This window comes from Anomalospiza imberbis, chromosome 6, assembly GCF_031753505.1.
Source record: "Anomalospiza imberbis isolate Cuckoo-Finch-1a 21T00152 chromosome 6, ASM3175350v1, whole genome shotgun sequence".
NCBI lineage: Eukaryota > Metazoa > Chordata > Aves > Passeriformes > Viduidae > Anomalospiza > Anomalospiza imberbis.
Window position 1 is genome coordinate 49,094,852 of NC_089686.1, and position 24,014 is coordinate 49,118,865.

The window sequence follows — 24,014 nt, forward strand, 5'->3', positions numbered from 1 at the left end:
ACCACTAGAAACATTACCTTAGAAAAAGTTCTGTCTCTAACTTTACAGCACATAGAATTTTTTTCCTTTCCATTGCTTTGGCTGCACAGTTAAATGTTTCCCAGCTATGAAAATTCAGCTAAACTGTCAACACAGTCTAAAGATAACTCAAAATTTTTCCATTATACAAAAATCCCACTACTTTACTGTTCCAATGTAACTAAAAACATTCAAAATATTGTTACAGTATTTTTCTTTACTCTCTAAACACTCTGCAGCAAAAAAGGTGATTATTTTCTTTTCTTTAGCAGATTATGACATCTTTAAGAACCACTGATATTGTCATTTATATTGCTGCCTGTCTGGTTCGATCAGGAATGAACTTCTGATTTCATTCAAGATTAATTTTATTATATAACAGCAAGAACAACAACTAGCAAAATATACAGGTAAACACATTCTCTTTTTGCCATGTACCTCTATAGCTGTCCAGCTGTTTCCAAACTCTTGTGAGTTTGTTAATTCAAAATTATCTGGAGTCTTCAGTTCATTTACTGTCTTCAAATCAAAATTTCCACACAATCCAGTCAATTCTCCCTGAGAAAAAAATTATATTTACACACACATATATAAACATGTATTTTCACAAGATTAAATACCATCAATCATGATCATTTTCAAAACTTGCAGCTTCAGCTGTTTAATTATAAATTTATCACATTTTGATCCTTTTTCAGCTAAATTTCAGTCAAAAGAATTCAGTAACAAAGCTATGGAGGATATTTTATTTTGATGATGTCACTATTATGCCCTTTCAGTTACGTATCCCCAAGCCTTTAAAAAAGGAGATGATCATTTATTTCAGAAAAGGGTGCAGTTAGCCAGTTATGTGTTCTTTTAAGCCTCAGCAAAATAACATCTGCTTCAGTCATATAAGGAATGAGTACTGAAGGAAAACTCCACCCCGAAGATATTTGTCTCTTTTTTACAGAAGTTATACAGAAAAGAGTAACAAAAAAAAAATAAAAGAGAATGAATATTTTCATTGACAAGATGGCTGAATGCTTCTTTAATTTATTTCTGACAGACATTCAGTTTATTCTCAGAATGAATATGTCTTATTTAACAAGATATAAACACCTCAAAGAAAATGGCAATAAGATTGTTGACTTCCACCTACCTGCCACTGATGACCCATCTGCACGTGAACTGTTGTTCTCTGATCCCAAAGAATGGTGATATGTTCCTCAGGAAAATGAACAACAGTGAAAAATCCAGCTTTCCATAACTGCATTTTCTGTAGGCCATCTATATAACTAGATAAGCTCTGTTCAAAATAAAACAAGGGAGCTTATAATGGGAATAATATCTTCACAAAATGTTCACTTGACAGGAAATGAAACACCTCAATAAAATTAACAACATGGTTCTCAGACACATCCAAAAACAGACAGAAGGCCACAGAGGGAAAACTGCTTATGCAAAATGGGCCTGGATTTTGAATGTGAACTGTATTGTATTTTTATGATTTTTCACTATTAAAAGTTGATTTTATATCAAATTTAAAGGATAGGTAATGGATTCATCTGGGCGGTAGATGAATAGTCTTAGGGCTCCTGATTATGATTTTCACTTAGTTATAAGTAATTCTGTCGCAGTCGTATGCTTTTTTTGAATATGGATAGGTAAAAAAGATGCATGAAACAGCCTCTGGAAATAAGGAATTGTCTAAATATGTCTGCCCCTAGGTCACAATCTTATCTACATAAAGCATTTTTCTCTCAATCCACTAACAATCAGACTGCAACTTATTTGTAGCATGGACTAAGATGCCTGGTTTAATTCCACAATATCTCAAACTTCCTTTCTGTAGTCAGTCTATAAACTGTAAATAGTACTATTTATACTATAATTACTAATATACTAAAATACTAAATGTTTACAGAATAGAGTTTGTAGTTTGGCCAAAACAAAAATTAAACTCAGGCTGTGGAGGATATACTCCACAGGGGCTGTAATTTGTTGGGATTTTTTAACTGTCTAGAAATATTCCTCCTATGCATGCCTCTCCTGACTAAGCTCTTAGTTCTAGTGGAATTAACAGCAAAACTCCCACTGACTTCAAAACACTTGTATTTCTCCTAAGATATTAAACAGAAAGTAAGTCTAAACAAACGAGCTACAATTATCTCCTCTAACATTTTTGTCTAATACAGACAATATTTTGTTTAAAGTTTCCATTGAACAATCCAGATGTCATCAGCATTCACTGTAAAGATATTTACACACCTCTGCTACTGAAGTGGCACAGTAAGTTTTTGGTTATGAAAGGAAGAAACATCCCCAGAAGTACATATGGTGCTTTTTGACCAGCAGTAAAAACTGAAACTTACTGGATTCCCAGTCTCATCGTCAAATACTAAAAGAGATTTTCCAACATTAATGAAAACATTTTTTCTGCAAATGATTCCAGTACTAAAGCAGTCAATATTCTCTATAATGACAGAAAGACTGGTTGAAGAAGTACCCTGAGGAAAAAAAAAAGTCAATTTTTAAATATACTAATATAAATATACATATTGTTACATAGTTCAATTAGCAAAACCTCAGAGTATGTTTATGTTATGTATGATTCAAAGCTTAAACAGTATCAAAAATGAAAAAAAATAGGATGTAGGACTCAGCAAAATGCACAGACGGGAAGTAAGTACAATGGTAGATTTTACCAGGGAGTTGTAAATCCAGTTTTAGGGAGGTTTTACACAAAAGTCTCACCTTAACCAGGTAAACCTTACAAGTTCCAACAAAGTCAAAGGTGAGCCCATCGAAGGTCCTGTAGTGCCGGTCCCCGTACGCCGTGCACATCGATGGGCAGGGCTGGAAGGTGCACTGGAACGATCCGTGCTGGCAAATGCTGAAAAATGTACGACCAATAATGGGAATATCAGCTGCAAGCCCAGACAAATGATTACAGCTATTGCACTGAGAAGCAAAGAAACAAAAGCTGTGCAAGTGTGTGGAGTGGGGACAAAAGCATTTTGAAATGTTGGCTAGAAGCAGGACACATCAATTAATTCTCTGGTGAAAAAACTGTACATCTTGAACTCATACTGTCTAAGTTTCTTCTTCCATGAGAATTTAAAGGCTCCAGAATACACAGGCACCACAACAAGTCACAAAAACCCAAAAAAATACAACCAAGAAAACCAATAAAACAAAAAACCCAGTGCAACATAATACAATTTATCCTCTAGTGCACACCAATAACATGCCACAAGGAGAAAGCCTTCTTTTTCAGCTTCTCTCTAAACATTTTTTCTGTACAAGTTGAATCTTAAAGTGAAAAAGTAGCATGTCCTGTTACTACAGTCTCCATGCATTCTCTCCTTGAATAAGAATTTCACAAAATTATCAAGAAAATGTTGCAGTAGCATTATTTTGGTGCTTAGGGTCCTTAAAAGAACCATGTTGTTGGACTTACTCTTTTTCCAGATGTCATCACACTCAAACACCAGCCTAAGAGTTTAGGAGCTTCTAGAACAGTTCAAGTTATGTCTATGGCCACCTTAAACATCAAAGGGCTTTCACCACACATCTACAGAATGACTGTTCAGACTTTGCTGAATTCCCTTTGAAGCACAAGAGAAGTGGAATCTCTTTGCATAATAGGAGATTTTGCAGCATTGGATATTATGCCTCTTTCTGAATCACCCTCTTGCAATTATTTTCAGAAATGACATAAGTTATGGATAGAATTTCATTTCCTGCATCCACAAGCAATCATTAAAATCTCATTTCTAGGTTCCCAAATGACCCAGACACGTAAATTCTCCTTGATAAAGACAGCAAAGCTGGTGTCCTGGCATAGCTTTAGTAAGTATCTTTATAAATGTAGGTCAAACTAAATACAGCATGTGATATAATTGGTATATGCCTAAGTTTACTTTTAAAAAAACTATTTTTAATTTCCTTGTTAAATGAATGCTGAATACTTTACAACTGAAGTCTTAATGTGACTTACAGAAATACTGGATAAATCTCTAACATTTGACATCTCATATACTGAAGCAGCAGGAAGTATGAAGTTTTCTCTCAGTATAAATTTTTGTCAGTGTAACTTTTCCTTCATATTTCTATTACAGTGCCAGTACACCACTTTTTTTCAGAAGGGCAGCAAATAATAGAAAATCTAGGCAGCTCCAGCTACTCTGGTAGCATCAGGTTTCCTCCAGTTCCCTTAGCAATAAGCTTGCACCTACATGGAGCCACTGTACAGATTTTCCAAGACTCTGCTTATCCCATCACTGATTTGCTCCACTGCTTGCATTTTGCTTCACTACATGTACCAATCCACTAATGGCTAAAATAAGTTTAAAATACATGTGAGAAGTGTTTGCTGTAGCAAAGCACAAGGAAATAGCAGCAGGACTTGCTAACTGCAGTCACCTCAGGACAGCACCAAAGAAAGGAACCTCATCAAGCTGATGGAGAGAGAGGGAAACAGAAGAAATTATGTTTGGAGTGGAAAATTAAATGCTGCTTCTCATGTTCTCCTGAGACATTAGGTTTTAGTTTCACTCTTGGCCTATTTAAATCCTTCTCCATATGCTGATATCTTAAGGGCCTGTGCAGAAACATTTCTTAGCATGCAAAGCCTAGGGAGATCCTTTTATTTTTTTTCAGGAACATATTTATAGTCAAAAGGAAGAGATTAAGAGACACAATGTCTTTAAAGTCCTCTACAGCAGTCATGTTTCATATGGAGTGAACTAACATTTACTTATCAGGATCTAGAGAGCCCTAGTTGGAAAAGCTGAGCTATCAGAATCTTCTAAACTTCAAATAGCTTTTCATAAAGCATATTTCCAAGAAGTATTTGTTAAAAAATACACGAGGCCAAATTCAGCAGCACACAGAGTGACCAGGAGTTGCTCAGTGGTTTCATCATGACAACAGCAGATCAGCACATCTACTTGCACAAACCCATCTTACCTGGCACAGCACACCATCAAGTGTTGCTCTGATAGCCTCAGAATTAGAACATTTTGTGTTTAATGTTGCCACTACCTGCTAAATATTTCAGGTACTTGCCCTGAAAACAAAACTTGGGAAACCTAGAGCCACAGGTCAGACAGACCCCAGAGCTTGGGCTGAAAGTTCCTGTCAGTTCACAGGTAGTTTTGCCAGCTTATGAAGTTACTTTGTTTGTCATGTCACTGTTCAACAGATAAATCAGATCAATATCTATGCTGCTAACACTACACCAAGTATGAGTAAGATGTTATTTAGTATCAACACACACTAATTCAATGCACCAACCCCACTATATGATGACTTCTATGAGTGCCTAAGTGTGTTTGCACAGAAGCGCTCTCCTACTTTGCACCTTTCCCTAACACATCAGATACACCCCTGCATACCCACTCAGCAGACTCAGATGTTATACGCTTTGTATCAAGCAGAGCTTGTTGCAGACTCCCCATTAGCACTTAACCTGCCTCTGCTTCAGGATGTGAAAGACTACAAAAGCCATGACAACGTTATGGGTTTGTGCATGAATTAATTAGCCTGGCCTCAGGAAAAAAAAAATAATAAAGAGAAGGTTAAATATCCAGTGTCTTTCTGCCTGCACTGCTGCTGCCTTTGGTGAAGTCTCATACAGATTAGATGGGACAAATTAATTCTCTCTGATGCAAGCAATCCCACAACAGGGCCAAATGGAGAGGCCTTTGGAAACAAGGGGGTGAATAACCCGGGTCGCTTTACCTGCCTGCCCAGTGGAGATGCCTTGTAAGTTGCTTCACCAGTCGACCAAAGGGCTACAAATCTCTTCTAGAGCAGCTACTGAGGACCTGACGAGAGGCAGAGGAAGGCAATCAGCACAAGGCTGGAGGGGGCACGACATCCAGACAAGGCAGAGCCTGGTGCTGATGGGACAAGCCTTCCCTGGGCTGGGCTACCCTGAGCTGTGCTGGCCAGGAGCAGCAGCTCACCAGGGGACACCAGTTAAATGCTCCTGGTAAGCGACAAGGAAGGAACAAAAAGAGGGAGCTGCTTGGTTGGGAACCTGGAGGCTACACCTCTATCACAGCAACATGGTGCTTGGCGGTAGAGCTGGTTTTTCTGAGGCTCTGGTAAGACAGGTAGACAAGTAGCACCGCTTAGTGCCAGCCTGCAACATTCAGCCTTGGGCAGAGAGGAAAACAGGGAGAGATTGTGATGAAATGAGCTTGTTCCAGGATCAGGTAGGTGGGGTGTATTTTCACACTCCTGCGAAGCTTATTAAATAAAACACATCCTACTGAGAGTGCTCAAGGAAACCTGGCAGGGTATGTGCTGCATTTACAACACTGGATAGTAAAGGGAAAAAAGGAATAGGTGTCTGCATGTGTTCAAACAATCCTATCAACCCTTTCCATTTGTAATTCTCCCTTTGAACACCGATTGATTCATCAGTTGTCCACACACAAAATCAGTGACCAATTTGTCAGTTTCTTTGCTCAGTACATGATGTTTTTCAATACTCCCCTTAATTCAACATAGTGGATGCAGTTTTAAGAATACAGCGTTATGTTCTGGTCTCTAGACAGCTCAGATTCAATGCTAAATGTGAAAATGAATAAGTAAAAAGCTTCCACAAATGTCACTTAAGTGTAATATTTAAGGGATTTAACCTGTACTTAAGGAATACTAGCCATAACCTTGAAAACTAAAAAAAGTCATTTTCTAAGTCAAGACTTTTAAAACCTGAATAGATCCCAAATTGCTTCTATTTTGTTACGTAAAGTACTTTGAGACAACAACATCTGAACCAGTTTTAACAGCTCTTTGAAGAAATGTAAATACAAAGTCAAAGTAGATGATTTAGATAATCTGCTGTGAAATTTATGATTAAAACACATGAAGGAAAAATAATCAACCTACAAATACAGAACTAAAATGAACTCACTTAAATAGAATGCCACTTACCATGTATGACAAGAAGAAATGACTTTGTCACCTGGAAAATATTCCTTTCCTTTCCATGAGCATGGACATTCATCTGCATCCAAGCACATATCCCCATGTTTCACAAGACTATCAAATAAAAAGAACAAAAAATATTCATCCAGCAGCAGTACAGCTGGTATCTAGATACAAAAATATTTTCCTAAACTTTAAAGTTGCTACCAGTTTTGTTATTGAGATGCAAATAATATTTAAAGTCTTCTGAAACTGAAAAGGCACCATTTTGTTAATAATTTTGTATGAGCAATTTGGTATCTTCCTTTCACAGGTACCTGAATATTTTATCTTTATTAAGTGCCAGTACTTTGGGTACTAACCTTTTAATCACTAACCCTCTAAGACTGACTCACAAATATACAAATTTTAAGGTTAGGGAAACTACAAATTTTTAGAAATCCTCTAAATTTCATCAAATTTCTTGTAACTCAGCCAATGAAACCGCATTTCACTCAAGCCAAGAGACAACCCATGAGTTGTGGGAGCCATTACAGCCCTTGGTTATAGTGGTATGTACTCTTACTCTCCAAAATTTGTGGCATATTTAGTTTAAGGATTTTTAAATGAGGATTTATTCTTGTCCTATTCTTTCCTTTCACTGATTGAAAGAGTTTTATTTTACTGCTGTTTTTCTATAGCTGTAGTTACACCTCTTGCTCCATGAATAATTTAATCAATACCAAAAGAGCTATCCTGGCTGCATGAAATTATTGCATTAATTCATTAATATTTATTTCTGCATCTTTATGCAAGCAATTACAGGCACCTTCATGCAAGCTGTTACAAATATACTCAATTTTAGTGGCAGAAGTATCCTCACAGCCTTCAAAGGAGGTTTTTCATTATACCATAGCTAACCACATACATAGCTGCTTACAAGACTATTCAAGACTAGTACAACTACAAGTATTCAAGACTAATGCTATGAATTTGTGTTTATACAGAACTCCTAGACAAGCGGATAAAAATGGAAAACAATTAAAGAAAAAAGAAAGTGAAAATGATGGCTTTTATAGAGAAAGAACAGAGGAATTCTTGCCCAGAAAGACTAAAATAGAGCAACCAGTCCCTATTTTAAAGTAAAATGTTCATGTTTTTTTGATAATATTCAGAAAATCTGAAATTAGATAAAGACAGAGATAAAGAAAGATCTCAAGCAGATTCTACAAATAAAGGTCATGAAATACACCAGAAGCAATAAAGCATTTATTTTATTAAATAAGCTATTATTTTACTGAGCCCAGGAAAGTTGCATTTCTTCTAAAAACTAATTCATTTTATTACAAATATTATCATGCTATTGGATAAGCAAAGCCATACCAATATGGGACCTGAGGGTCTAATAACATATAGAACAGCTGTGATGACAAATCCATCTCTCAAATGAAAGCTGTGAAACCTGAACTCATGACAAGCTGCAGCAGTGTCTTTCACTCCAACTGCTGCAGCTTCAAGTTGTTTTGATCCTGCCCCATTCCATACAACCCAAGAATCCAGAGCAGCTAATATGCCAGTTCCACAGTAAAAGGAATTCTTACAGGCACCATGGAGTCTAGGATTATCCTTGTTTCTAATGTTTGAAATGTACTTGTATTGACAAATAAACAGTCTCTTCAAATGGTACTTTTGGGCAGATAATTTATTTTATTTTTTTTTATCAAGGTAAGTTTATTTGGAAACCCAGTACCTCCCTGTAGTAATACAAATTTTGTACAGGTTTTTCCGTGTTCCTAACAGGTTCATTGCTCCTGATGTTTAGCACTGTTATTTAGGCAAGATATGGCACCATGGACAAGATGTGATAGGTGTGAGGCACATCCATGACAAACAGGGTAACAATAATGTTCTGTTTCCCTGCTAGCCAAAAGGAAACATTTCATCACTGAATTTATCACAGGACATTATATTTGCTCATGTTAATGAGCTAGTAATTTGTATTTTACAAATTAAATTGTACAGATTTGTAATTTGTATTTGACTTAGACTTCAGTGTGTTATGTATCAGACAGAAATTTACATCTCTGTAAGGCTTATGAATGGGAACGTGTAGAACACCATAAACCCTTCTCCCCCATTAAACTGAAAAACTGTAATTTTCCTCCAGGTTAGGTGAAGTGTTCTTTGTAAGCTATACTTATTTCAAGCATTGTGTCACTTGGAGACAATCAACTGTGAGACTGAAATTCCCACTGGTTTAAAGCTGCTCAGAACTGAACAGGGCACATTCAGACACAAAGAGATCACACTGACAAGGTAACACTAAATGCAGGTTTTGCCTCATGTTATTACACTGGATTCAAAAAAAAAAAGTGATAACAGCTTTCTCTCTTGTAAAGCCAAGCAAATGGATAGATTTCAATGATCTAAGAATTCACCACAAATACCCTACAGAGAGGCCTTGCACAACTCCTCTTTGAAGTATCAAACATTTTTCTTGATGCTTATACTTACTGTCCAGCCTACAATGAACCACAAAGACACTAGAGCTTTCTGCATTCACACACACAGAAATACATAAATAATCATGGTAAAGGCACCATTAGAAGTAATGTCATCTGTGACTCAAACACTTCTTTGCTTCTGCAAAGATCCCAAATCTGTACCAAAACAATAAAATCTCTCTCCCAGCTTCCAGCAGAGCAGTTTCCAATAGTCTATGTCTTGCACAAGCTCCTTCCTTGCTCTCCTGCAACAGCCCAACATCAACTCTTTTATGCACCCACAAGTACCTTTCCTGCAACATTAAATTTGCTCCCTGAAGATTTCACAGATCGTCCTACAAAGGTCTGTAATAGAGTTTAAGGGAAGCAAAAAATGAACAAAATAAGCAGCACGGAGCATTTGACTTGTCTAACCAGAAAACAAGATAAATTTTGAGAGAAAATCCAACACTAGTAACACTACTGTAGCACCTAATGCCTTCATTACAGTTCAGTCTCAGTCTCAACAGGGAGAGTTAATATATTCTGGCTGACTGTTTTCTGTTTCATTTAGTGAGCTTCTTAAAATCTCCTCTTCCTCTTTCCCCTGGTTTATTATACCAAAATATTAAGTAATTTTGTAGAATGCTTGGAAGGTTTTCATTATTCTTACTGTATCCTTCCATCTTTCTGTGCTAACAAATTATTTTGATTCTTTAACTGAGACAGTTTCTTTTGCAGCTTCACCCTGGATTGGAAACCTTCCTGCAATCAGCTCTAAAACCAGTACCAGAATTTCAGAAAGTAACTCTGAACATAATGGAAGTCTTCCTTAGAACTAAGTGACAGAATTCAATATTTCTCTTAAAAACAAGTCAGAAAGCAGAAGGTCATATGAAAACGTGCTCCAGAACCTGAATGATACTGGTGAAGTTTTACTGTCAATTAATTCAAACACAGGGGAAAAAATTAGATATTTATTTGCAGATGGTATAAACTAGAACATGAGAAACCAAGAAGGTTTGTAAGAATTGCAAGAGAAAATAAGGAACTCAAAAATATTTTAAGGAAATTTGCAAGTCTGAAAAACAGACAAGAATGGAAAAGAACTGGATTGTCTTGCAAAGGCACTGCAATAAATGTTTTCTTTGGAAATGAGCTCCTGCATCTTCAGCATGCTGTGTCTATTGCCATCAGAAGCAGAAACCAACATAAAATCTGGTGTGGATAAATATTGGTTCCTGAAACACCCAAACACAGGAAACATTGATTAAGTTTTTGTAAGAGAATTGTATTTTCCTGAGGAAATAGTCAAGTGCATAGCCATGATGGTGTCCCCATGGGGTTAATCCTTATTTGCCTGGAAAACATTAGATCTCAACAGACCTCTCCAAAGCTCTGCCTAAAGCGAAAGATTAAAAATACTTAGCCTGGTAGCAGCAGAAGGGCCATCCAGAAGTCTGAGATTTGGACAGAAAACAGGTTTTGTTTTCACACTGATAAAAATAGTAAATTCAGAGTTTAAACTGAGGAGCAGTAGGTCTTCTGAAAAATTATACTAAACACACAGCTAAAGCACAGGATTTTTATTTAATCTAAGGAGACTTATTTTATGACATAACATGGTCAGTGTAATTATATTAGTAAAGAGTAGTTTTCTAAAAATATTTGAAACTCATCTGTATTCTTCCCATCTTAATTCTTCATTAATAGAGTTGTTTGTCCATAGGCACATTTATAAAACAACATTAATTGTTTTCTTTGTGAAAATTAGAAAGTTATGAGTTTTCTTTTTTTTAATAAAACCTTCCAAGAATGTGTTTCAGCTCGTTATGTGTCACTTGATACATACCACAGAAATACAATGATAATTGAGAAAGCTCTAGAAGGAAAATCTGGTATGATATTCCTTGGTTACAAAACTTCATTACAATTACAGGATATTACAGCTTTCAATTTACTAACTCTTTGTTCATCTATTTTATGGGAGCAATAAGTGATGAAAAAAAGAGAAAGCCATAAAAATTCTAATTATGTTAAATTTCCTCAAATTCAGTAAAGTCAAGTTTTTAGCACAAAATATATTTTTCTGTGTCATAAATAATAAGTTGCATCCAGAGTGTGGGTGTGGGAGAAAGGACTGCTTTTGTTTTTCCTAAATGTACATAAGAAAAAATGTATCAGGCATTTTGCTTCAAAAGGTGGCCCACATAGTTGTAAACAATTAAACATATAGTGTAAGGAAAAAGAAAACTACAATACAGCTGCCTTGTGTTCTTGAGATTCAAACACTCACAGGCCATAAAAATAAATACAGATACTTGGAATTATGGACCACACTATGTTCTTAGTTATTCTAAAAGGATGTTCCTTTCTTTTTAAGATCAGTCTGTTAACACTCAATAAAACATCAAGTTGGGTATTGGATGTTGCTGAACAGTGAGAAATTAAGTGACCTGGATTTACAGATAACCACTGGTAACAGCCAGCTGAGAATTAACTTTTTATTCCCTTGCAGTACTAACATTGAAAGGGAAATTAAAAAAAGTAGTGAAACAAGGAGAAAATTACAGCCAGTTTTATAAGCAAGATTAGGAAGAGAAGTCTGGCTATGATTTAGAGTTCAAAAAAAATTTAGTCATGAAAATTTTGAAACTGAAGTTTCAAAATACTGCAAAGTTAGCAGAGACTGCTTGATCTAGGTTAATTGTATAGTGGTTGGTTTAACATAGCGTTACAGAGGGAACAAAAACATAGAAGGGAAAAAATTATGAAGATCTAATATGTAGATGTAACAGAAGCAATACAACACATTACTAATTGCATTTTGGACAATATGTATTTCAAGCTATTTACATAACTCTCAGAATATGTATTTATTATTCATATTTAGAAGCTGGTGGGCCTTGGTTTTTCCAGCAAGATGGAATTATTATGAAATAGACATGGAAATTGCTAAATATTTCAGCTAATGGAAATACGAATGGATAATATGATCTAAAATAAATACTGATGTATGTCATTAAGCAATCTGAGTTAGTTCACATGAGAGCACCTGTATTCAAAAATCTGTCAGGGATCTTGTTAGAATCATAAAACCATTTAGGTTGGAAAATACCTCTAAGCTAAATAACTCCAACCACTATAGTACCCCCACAAAACTCTATATATTGCAAATACAGCACAAGTTTTATGCTGTACACTCTATAAAGTACAGATTAGTTAAATCCAGCTCATGCTGCAGTCAAAGCATAAAATCCTGTCAATGAGGGAAGTGGGAAAACACAAGTAATTCCTTCAGGAAAGTGACTGCTGTTCTTGACAGCAACACTAAGAGCAGGCTGTAAGCAACAAGGAACAGAAGCTGTTTTGGAGATCATTACTGGTCTGACTGGAAACCATGGAAAACCAATGGAAGAGAACAGGCACAAACCAGCATATGTCCGTTTGGAGCAAACATGTCACACAGCCATCCAGAAATGTAGGAAGATACTACTGTTAATTCCCCTCCTTCTCCTTCACTCTATCTTTTCTCCTTGTTTCTTCTGCAGTCTGATTAAGGATTCTGTCTCCATCTCAAATCATGCACATTCGTCACCGTTAAGGAGGAAAAATAATTTGATTTATAGAAACCCAGAAACAGAAAATGTAATTCAAACATTGTACTTGAAAAAATATGCACCGAGAGTGTATTACTTATTTTTTTGAAATGCAACATAGAAATATAGAACATTTTCCTTTAAATGGTGACAGATGAAAACCAGTAAGAAAAAGTATAAGTAAAGTCTTAAAAATTACTTAATATGTCAGCAAAGTAGGGTGAATCAATATTAGGAAGTGAGTTCCAGGGGGATTAATGTTTCATTTCAACAGCTTCTAAAATAGACGGAAAGTATACAATCAATTTTTGTACCATAAAAACTGTAATGCATAGAATGATGTCCGGTAAATTTAGATATTTACTTAAGCATGGTTACTAGCATCTGATTTACTCACTGCAGAGGAAAAAGAATGAAGTACAGCTGCACTGTAAGCACAAAAAAAAGAAGGCATGCTAGAAGTTGTGAAGTATTTGAAAGAATATTTCAGCTTTCAGATACTAGAAAAATGCACTGCAAAACAAAAATATTGCCCCCTTGAAATCTTAACATCATTTCTGTGGAAAGACATTCTTTTTGTTAAGCATCTTTCAGGGTATCACTTGAGGAATAATCACCCCACTAAACAGATCAGAAAGGACTTTCCTCCTCAAAAAATGTACCTTCCTAAATGTACCTTCTTAGTTTCATATTCACTTTACTTCACTCACTTTTGAAACTATTTTACCTAAGTCAACTAATCAAACACACTAAACTGATTTCATTGCAACTTAAATCAGCTTAGCTTACATGTAATGAATCAAGAAAAACCGATGCAAGATCTCAAGCAGGAACAAAAGCATGAATAAAGGAATGGAACTTATTATTTCAGGTAAAGGACTAACGTTAAGATCAAAGAAATTCCATGGCTGTTTCACCCTTTTAAAGTGGACAATGTCACCTCAGTTTTCTATTTCACCAGTAAGACCTGATAGCCTAGAAAAGGCATTTCCAAGTTGCATAAATTCACAGTGCATTTGAATCCTGCACTACTTGAAAGGACATGAACACAGGATGAGGTACTGTATAATGGTGATGGTATTTTACCCAATTTTATCTTCCAAAAATTTAATTAAAAATTTTTCCTTACTGTGCTGTACTGGCTCTGATTTTAAGTTGCTCAATCTGCAGCATGAATCACTGTAGTGTGAATTCAGTGACTGACTTAAAACATTAGGGCTCTTCATATCCAACTTCTATCCAGCTTCTATCAAATTCATCTCTTACTAAAACTCCTAAACAATTAAGATTCATTATCCCAATTAAAAACCTGCATAGTTAATACACAACATAAGTCTCTTGCTTTTCCAAAAGCACACCAAAAACCACACACCTTTAGGATCATCTTAATTTTTCCTAAAGCAACCTCAAATAAAAACAAACATATAAGCAATATAGGACCACTAGAGCTGAATATTTAAAAGATACCAGTTTTGACAAGTTTGTAAGTGACTTAGATTTCTACTTCATCAGTACAGACTGACATTCCTAATTCAAACCTTAGGCTTGTAACACTGTTTTCTAGTTCTGCCTTAAGCAGCACTGAGGGTAAAATCCCGAAACACAAAAAAAGTCCTCAAAAAAAAACAAAACAAAAAAAAACAAAAAAAACCACCCCAAAAAAAACAAAACAAAAAAAAAAACCAAAACCAGATAATTTTGTGCTAGTATCTCTACAGCCAGTATATTGTAGAAAAGAATACAGTTTGCTAAAGTTACCATAAAGACAAATCATCTTAATTTTGTATTTTTGTCCCTAGGAAATCATAACACTTTGCATCTTACAACCATAAAACCATATTATCAGAGTCTTAGGATCATCTCTGCTTTACACTGAGTCTTCCTATGCTAAAAAAACCCCAAACTAATTGCTTACATTCTAGACCTAAATTCCACCAGGAAGCAGTAGAGATCACAAGCTCAGAGATTATGCACAGCAAAATAGCAGAGAATAAATAGTTGATGATCTGAGCTGCCAGCCATATAGTGTTGCTGAAGGTAGCCTTGAAGTGTGCCAGCCTGGTCCAAGAGGGTTAATCTTTGCAATTCTGAAAATATCTGCCTCCAGTTAATTTCCAAGTCTGCCTTAGCACGTTTCAATATGGTACCATACTGTGAGTTCCATTAATTACAGATTCCATTTGATATCAACCATTTCACATATGTTTCTGAGTATTAAAGTAAAATCCCAAGTAGCAATATTTTATCATGTGATAGAAATATCTACACATCACTCAGTGAGTGCACAGACTTCAGCTGAGCTATTTCAACAGTTCAAATGATTTCAGAGTTCTAAAACCAAAAAACAACAGGCTATGTGCTTAAGAAATTAAATTCCATCAAGACTAGCATAACTTAAACACATAGTTATTTTTATAATCCAAATTCTCTCAACAATACAGTGCTTGATTCCACAACAGCTCATCTGTACATTATCAGCATAAATCCCCAAGACTTAAGAGATACTTTTGAGGGAAAAAGTACTGAAAATTATGCCTATGAATAAATAAACTTATCTCCCGCAGCCAAATATTGAAATAAGAAGTTAAATATTTGGAAAAAATCTAGATAAAAATGATTCCACTGTAACAGCACAGATTGAATATAATTATTTCATTGCCATTTCTATATTCTTGGTTTTTTGATCATATTATTATGAAATATTTAACTCCACTTGTCACTTCAGCATTTATTATTACTTTAACAGCCAGTATTTTGGGGTAAGCCTTCACAAGTTTGATGCTCAGCCTTTGAGATTTCAAATTGTACAAGTAGAATTAATTACTCGATCATGTTTGTGCACCAGAAGGTGCAAATCCGTCTGTACTCACCCTGGTGGGCAGACACAACCTGACACACAAGGAAGGTGTGCTGAGAAAGTGAGGTTTAGCAGCTGATTCTCACAAGTCCTCTCTCTGCTGAGCTCAGGATCCACTTGTGGATTGCTGCAGTTAATATAAATCTGTCCAACTGGGCAGCTGTGTGCTGGGGGGAAAATTGACAAATGCTTTAGTCTTTACACCTGAAATTTGGTATTCTGTAAATGCGTGCAATAAGGTTTTGTAACATAATTATGGATGTGAAATATGGATAGAAATTATAACATCCAGTAATACTAGTAACATTCAGTTGCCTCTCCTCATAGTACTGGGGGCAAAGCTAACCTTTGTTTGCCCTACTGAAGGTCTGCTGTTTATCATGCAGCTAACCTTATCTGCATTAGCAAGTAAAAAAAAAAAAAATAGTATTTTAAAGTACTGGGGGAAAAAAGTTGTTCAGATCTAACAGTATTTTGAACAGTAGGCTGGTAAAAAGCAGGAGTATTGCTGTCAAACACACAAATGGATAATTATGGATCCCCTCCCAGAAGTTAATTTGTACACATTGCACTATCTTCTCATTCAGACAAGGGGTTCTACCAAGACTGGAGAAAATTTATTCATTGGGCTTGGCGTATCGTTTCCCTCTCTCTTCACTCACCTATTATGTTGTTATCACAATTCATTATGCCATCCCTGCAATGGCTGCAATAGAAAGACACAAAGATGTACTGAGAGCCAGGAAGATCTAAAACATTAATATATTCTATTTAGTAATGCAGAATAAATCAATAGAAAATAATTTTATAAATGCTTGCACTGAACATTATAACTGTGGATAAAGAGTGCATTGCCTTAGCTCATGAAGAACATTAGTTAAACTTCAAATTTTTACTTTCTGCATAGAGTTATTAGGAGTTCAGATGCATGGGCTGACAAAAAAATACATACATGAACATACCCCCATACTGCTTCCCAAAACATATTTCCCCTGCATGAAACAGTTCAAAGCTGCATAAAACTTAACCTAATAGGATACTGTATGGAGGAAAGCACTGAGAAAACTTACACTGTCTGCTCCTGTCTAGTTTGAGCCAAAACAGTCCTGTACTTTTCTAAAATGGTGGCAGCTCCTATTGCAGCTCATTGTCAGGGAAAACCGTAGCAGTGCTGGCTGGGTTTCAGGTCCTGGTCATCACTAAAGATCCCGAGGCCATGAAATCCAGCACTATTTCCCCATTCTTTTGCAATGGCTAAAACATCCCCAGGTCTCCTATGGGTGGTCAGCAGATTCAGAATCAAATTCTGTATGTGCTACAGCCTCCCTGTGAACACGTTTGGAGTTGTGTATGGACCCCAAAACCCTGCAGGAAAAGCACTCGAGAACTGCACAGAATCACTCAGGCAAGAGGAAAAGGAGTACCAAAGGGAACTGAGAGGGAGGCAACTCAAAGGGTGATATAACATCAATGAAAATATTTTAAAGACCTTGTTGAAAGCAACCGAGCAGAAAAGCTATTCCATGAAGAAGAAATTCCAGTTTTCAAGTGGGAAGTTCCAAAGATGAAACAATTAAAAGCAATAAAGGATGGGGAGAATATAATAAAGACCATCATTGTTTCTAATAGAAAGCGACAGATAAAGAAAGACTTCATCATATAGCATTTTTTCCAGTTCATCCACACATGTATTCCTACATGAGTCCTAATATATTACTTGGCACAAGGCAATTCACAGGAGCTGACAGTCTGTACCTCTACATTTGAAAGCCTTTCCTCTCAACAGATCTGTATATCACCTTATTAAAAACACCCCAAATAAAAATTGTGACTAAATGGGAGACACAGATCTCTAATTCCAGCTAAAATCCTAGAAGCTTTAATCTAGTAGATTTTAATTTTATTAATAAACAAGCTGCCAGATCCCAAGCAATTCCACTGATATCAACATAAAGAGGATTTTTGTCCACAGCAATTTTTTAAAAACTACATTTGTGGACCATCACATGATCTGCATTCAACCATATATCCATCACATGGGTCAGCAAAATTAGCTGAACAAGATCTTTGAGGAGGAGGATTAAAGATTTACCAGGAGAAGTCCCTTCTCTTGGCTGCCAGGGCTGTTTGGCACATTTTGTAAACAAAAACACCTTGGGAGGGCAGGCAACAGTGCACCCAGCCTTTGCAGGGCCTCATATGCATAGTGGGCTGCCTGGCACACTCCAGGGAATCTGCCCTAAAGTAAAAAATTATGCCAACTTGATGAGTAAGATATCAATTTATAACAGCCAGTATTTATGGATTGCTGACAAGAGTGAGAAGGAGTTTGTATGTGCTTACTAAGTGCCCCCACTGCAATGGGAGTCTGACAACACCAGTCTCTAATGTGGCCTTTGTAACAAACTAAAGTACTACACTGATCTGTCATGGACATGATTTGGTTTGCTCTGCTTTTATTTAAGTGCTGTAACAACTGATATGGGCAGTCAGAGCTCAGATATTATTTCTGAAAGCTTGTTATTTACAGAGCTTGTCATCCACATTACTTAACCTTCTCCAGACAGAAATAACTGTTGAAAAGGATGCAGCTGGCAGGAGCCAGGATCACCTAACAAACTTTCTTCTTTGATGTCATGACTGCGATGATGCAAATGGAAGAGCAAGAGGACACGAACAAATGCCAAGTGTAAGGAACAATAACAGAGATGCTTATTTACCATTGGCTGCAGCTTTTTGTGTTGTTTTTTAGTTGATAAAAGCCACATTGCTCTTTTACAATGATTCTATACTAGTGGAAGTCAGATTCTTAATAGTTCTTCATAAACGGATTTTAGAATCTGGTAAAGGGAAGGAGAATAGCAATGAAGATCTATGGACATTCAGAAAGTGTCTGTGCTTTTCTGGAGCTCTCCACATTAGTATGGATATATGAAATTATTGTGGCTTTTATTTCTGTTTTGCACTTCAGTATATTGTATTACAAAGCACAGCAGCCTGGAAAGCCTAAGTTCTAAAGGACTTTTGTCAAACAGAGAAAACTGATGCAGGCTTATTCTGTAGATTTCCTTTAAAAATAACTAAAACAACAAAAAAGAAAACCCAACAAACTAGCCAAAATTATTTGATACAGCTCTTAAAAATATGACACAATTTAGTCACGTGAAGCACAATTTTGTATCTTACCATTTGCCTAAAGAGGTCATGACATTTTCTCCAGGGGGATAGTAAATTCCTTGAAAATAACATGGGCATTCATTTCTGGAATAAAGGAAAAACATGTAACTGATTAAACCAAACAGAAAAAAGAAGATAAAATTCCCACTGATTTAATTCCTGTTCAAGTTTCAGTTGCTTTGTTTGTTTTGGGGTGGGGTTTTTGGTTAGCCAGTGTTTTTGTAGTTGCTCGAGGGTTTTTTTTTAAATGCAAGAAATTGATCTCAATACTGCCATGTAACTCAAGGACATTTCAAACTAAATCAGTAGGAAAATGGAAGCTTATGTTTTGTATCTCTTACATGCCAAAAACCAGACAGAAAGGAGCAATTAAGAAGCGCTGATGATGTTGGATGAGCGGCCATGTTATAGAAAAGCTATTTTTTATCAACACAGATATCAGTTCTGTATAATTCTTAGACCCTGTCAATTTTACAGATCTGTATCATCTACAAGGGTACAAGTTAATTAGTTTTCCACTCTGACTTGCAAATGTGGTGGTCTGAAACCACAGAGTGAGTGTGGCTATCAGAACTGCAACTTTACCCACCTCTGCACACATCGCTCAGTCCTGGTATCCAAATACATTCCAGAGGGACAAGCACAGCCTTCAACGCAATCACTGCTGCATGTCTCTGGCACAGACAGTGCTTGGCAGGTTCTACCACAGGTTGATACACAAGTACTGTACTCCTTTGTGTCCTCACATGAAAGAGCTGTCCAAATGAAACAAATCTCTCAAATTACGGTGCAAGAGACTCAAGGACCTCCCAACAGTTTTCTGATAAACATCTCCATTCTTTTGTTCCCAATCACATTAAATTCCACTAAAATTGCTATCTTGGCACTATGCTGTGTAAACTACACAGATGTAAATCCACAGTAATAATAAGTGCAATGAGTCTCTGCAGTAAATCCAGATTTACACATGGAAACCAAACAGCTGAAGCCTTTTTGCCTTTAAGTTTGAAAACACTTGGCATTTGTGCATGGGCTTTTGGAAATGCACAGCACCTTAAAAGAAAATCTTAAAAGCTTTAAATAAAACACATGTACTTGGCAGATGTTGCACAATATCATATTAAATTTTCTTTTATATATATCTGTCTCTATAAAGCTCTACTAAAAAAACAAAACACTGAAGCTCTTGAAATACTAACAGACTCACATTTTAAATGATACAAGCATGACTTTTTCAATATACTGTAAGAAATCCATACTTGCTTCCAAAAAAGTAAAATAAAAATCAAATGTCTTGAATAACTTATTCAATCACAAATGGACATAGCCATTCATGCCCTAATAAATGCAAACAAGGCAGTCTTGTCAGATATACATACAGATATTCCATCTTGAGATGCTTAAGCTGGACCAGCTTAATCCTCTTTATCATGCATTAAAAAACAGATTATTACATGATGTGATGACAACTGATAAATGTTAAGTTCTTGAATGCTCCTTAGAAAATATTCTTAGACTCGTTATTAGAGCCAGACCCACATCAGGGGTGTCATTTTCAGGTTGTTTGATAGGGTTTCCAATTCTATACTTAAAAAAAAAAAAATGTATGTGAGGGCCCAACATGCCCTATCAATATCTTTTGCATCACTAAAATTTAATATAAACTGAAGAATTTAATATTATCCTTTGCTTGTGAGGATTTACAGAGTAGTTAACAGACATCACCTTTATCTATAAAGATACATATATTCTATAATCTTCTATTAATTTTAAACTAAATAACAATACCAAGTTTCAACACTTGCTTCAGCACTTTGTGTATTTCAGTATCACTGACAGTAAGAGAATAAGAGATTGCCAAACAGCAGAAGTTGACAATAATCCAACTAAAACTGCTAAATACCATCATTCTTCATCTTGTTCATTTAAAGAATTAGACAAACCTAGCATCTACAAGGAAAAGAAATCTATTTATGCAGTTCATTAATAATATCCATATGGTATGAGATATGCAATGCCATATAATAAGGACTGACGTATTTTCAAATCTGTATACATTTTAAGCCCTCTGACTACTTAAAAAAGTATTTATATTGTTTCCTGAGTCAAAGAACTACAGAAAGGAAATTATAAAGGAAGAATCCTATAAAAACACTGGTACAAATTCTGTCTAGACAGAAAATTCTTTAAAAAAAGAGAACCTTGCCCTGTGTGCAAAAGCTCGAACTAGAATTAATCCTTCTCTCACTTAAAAGATTGTATTGATTTAATTTTATTTCTTGATTGTCTACAAAGTCCTCAGGCAGTAATTATTTATTAGAAGTGACAGGAAACTCACCACAGTCTGGGACAGCTCCTCTGAAATCTATTACAATTCCAAACCTTCGGCAGTGATGAGCGTAATGGGCCAGAGCAGAGCAAAAACAAGTCTGTCCACATTTGCAAGTGTCTCTTCTGCACTGCTCAAAATAGGGAACAGGACTCAAATAGGGGTAGCATGGAGCAAAAAGATCTTTCGTAAGGATGCTACAAGCTTCCGCTGCATAAGAGGCTACACAAATAACAGATTAAAAACTGTTTCAGTGAGGGAGTTTAAAAAGACTTGGAACAAAAAGTGTCTTCTATACAATGCAACCATTCATGGTTATATACTACTGCCACATAACTCTCTCTGATATCTATACAGCTGTACAGAAGGACTAAAACTCATGTCCCAGTCTGTTACTAAGAACGCAGCTTTTTAGCACTTCATATTGTGTAAATTCCCAAAAGACAAGTGATGTTGTAGCAGAAGACATGACGATTCCCTAGCACTGCTGAAATCACAGGGAAAACCTTAATATTCTACCTCTATGACTTTACAAGTGTTTAGTGTCTCATACAAGAGGTGGTAGGAATTGTGAAATAGATGTAACTGATGACCTAGTGACCATCTGTAGTTCTCATAAGCATCAGCTACCTGCATATTATCCCAACTGGATATTCCCTTTCAGCTAATTCTATAGGCTGGCAGTGTGTAAGCATCTTTCTCCTTCTCATTCACTTCCACAGTAGACAACTAAATCAAGCATTTTGTTTTTTTCAGCATTCTCAAAAATGAATACTGCAATAGTTTTGCGTCCCCATCTTAACTAGCAGCATCACCAATCCAAGACATTCTACCAAACTTTAGCGCATATCTAACTTAACACAGTGTAACTGCAAACCAGAAATAAAAATGACGTATTTCAAACGCCTCTGCAAGTATTACAAAATCCTCAAACAATACACAACGTGATTTTTTTAAAGAGATTGAACTCAGCTGCCTTTATACTACCCCTAGGAACTAATTTCTTTAATGGGCAGAACTGGTTATTGCTGTACCTGATCCAACTAGGAAAATGGGCACAGGTGTACTAAGTAGAAATGCATTTGTCAGTAAGAATTTGCCCTCACTGCCCACCTGCCTGCAGATGAACATCACACGGATCCACCTGTGAACTATCATGCACAAGGACGCACGCTGATGAAGTTTTCCATGTGTTTCCAAACAGCTCGGGAGTGCTTTCTGTTACTCCAACTGGAGATCTTTTGCAAAACAGAAGTCAGTCAGAAAAGGTATAGTGAATTTGCATAATGATCTCAGTTCTTACACCCTCTGATTTATGCTCCTCTTTCGCTATTCCATATCCTCATTCACTTGCTTATAAAACTGTAATCATAGGTTTCAGGACTCCTTTTTTAGCAGAGGGGGGCCCAGAGGCCCAGAAAAAAAAAAAAAAAAAAAAGAGAGGATATCCTCTAGAAACTTTTTAAGGAAAAAAAGAGAGGATATCCTCTAGAAACTTTTAAGGAAGAAATGATCAAAACAGACCAAATTCCATCCTTATAAGAGAGCAGGAAGCATCACTGTCCTGATAGTTTGAACTCCCTTATTTGTCCTTTTGGTTCCTTAGTGATATCCAACCCATTTTTAATCTCTCCTCTACCTATAGTTTCCTGTCTGTTACTGACTTCCCAGACTCTTTATTCCTTGTAGGAAAGAGAAAAGAAAAGAAACCCAAGCCTCCAGAAATATAACTGCAAGAGCAATTGAACAGATCCCTATGAGGCCTAGGTAATAGAAGCTGAACGATAAAGACTTTGATCAAAATAACCAAGGCACAGTACTGTTGTACAGCGAGAATGATCAAAACTGTGCATTTAAATATGGAACATTATACTTGAGGGAAAAGATGGCATGAGACACACAGTCGGGAATATTGCCACTGCTAAAGCAGCTGGGAGTGAAGGTGCTGCAAAAGACACCACTGCCTACGGCAAGTCTCCCAAATCTGCTGTGGATCAGGTTGTTTGTGTTTGTATCAAGATGCCTTGATATCACAGTTTGTGTCATGTCTGAGCACAATTTGTAAGTCCCCAGGTTTAAGGGCTGATTTTACAAATATCAACTATTGTGCAGCTTCTCATTTGTGTGAGAGCAATCCAAAGACTGTTGGCAAATATAAACTACAAAACTACATGTCAAACAGAAATATTTTAAGTAGCTTTACATAAATCATATCTCTTCATTGAGATGCTGCCTGTGTATTTCCCAGTCTCATTATAAATATAGTCTGATAATGCTTTTTAATCTGTAAAATAGAACCTTTTCTAAATTCCACTGGTATATATGTGTATCTGTCTTTTTGAATGGGAACTATAATGGAAAGCTTTTCCATTTTTCAATTAGTTTTGCGTTAGAAAAATTCCAGCTGTTCTGAAAGCATAAAATTATTCTATTATTTCATTTTTTTACCCTGTTGTGTCCCATATTTGTGTTCTTCTCCCAGCTCCATTAGGCTACACAAATCCACTGGAAGCCAATTTGCTCTTTAACATCCGTGAGACATATGTTACAAAGAAACTGGGCAAACAGCAGCTTTGGCTATGGTGCTTGGGCAGCTCTGAGCACTTCTCCCTGCATCACAGCAAAGGGAAGCTCAGGCAGCAGCTAGT

General features: G+C 36.2%; 1 protein-coding gene across 1 annotated transcript in view; it reads right to left on the reverse strand.

The window, feature by feature from the left end:
- OTOG (otogelin) overlaps positions 1 to 24,014 on the reverse strand; it is a 90,871-nt gene that overhangs the window by 44,220 nt on the left and 22,637 nt on the right. Inside the window, exons 18-28 of the mRNA XM_068194056.1 lie at positions 22,480 to 22,604; positions 21,376 to 21,588; positions 19,627 to 19,792; positions 19,047 to 19,121; positions 16,523 to 16,566; positions 15,874 to 16,027; positions 6,949 to 7,056; positions 2,755 to 2,893; positions 2,373 to 2,507; positions 1,160 to 1,306; positions 457 to 576 (exon numbers count right to left, since the gene is read on the reverse strand). Coding sequence (XP_068050157.1) covers positions 457 to 576; positions 1,160 to 1,306; positions 2,373 to 2,507; positions 2,755 to 2,893; positions 6,949 to 7,056; positions 15,874 to 16,027; positions 16,523 to 16,566; positions 19,047 to 19,121; positions 19,627 to 19,792; positions 21,376 to 21,588; positions 22,480 to 22,604 — 1,426 coding nt within the window. The remainder of the gene's footprint in view (positions 1 to 456; positions 577 to 1,159; positions 1,307 to 2,372; positions 2,508 to 2,754; positions 2,894 to 6,948; positions 7,057 to 15,873; positions 16,028 to 16,522; positions 16,567 to 19,046; positions 19,122 to 19,626; positions 19,793 to 21,375; positions 21,589 to 22,479; positions 22,605 to 24,014) is intronic.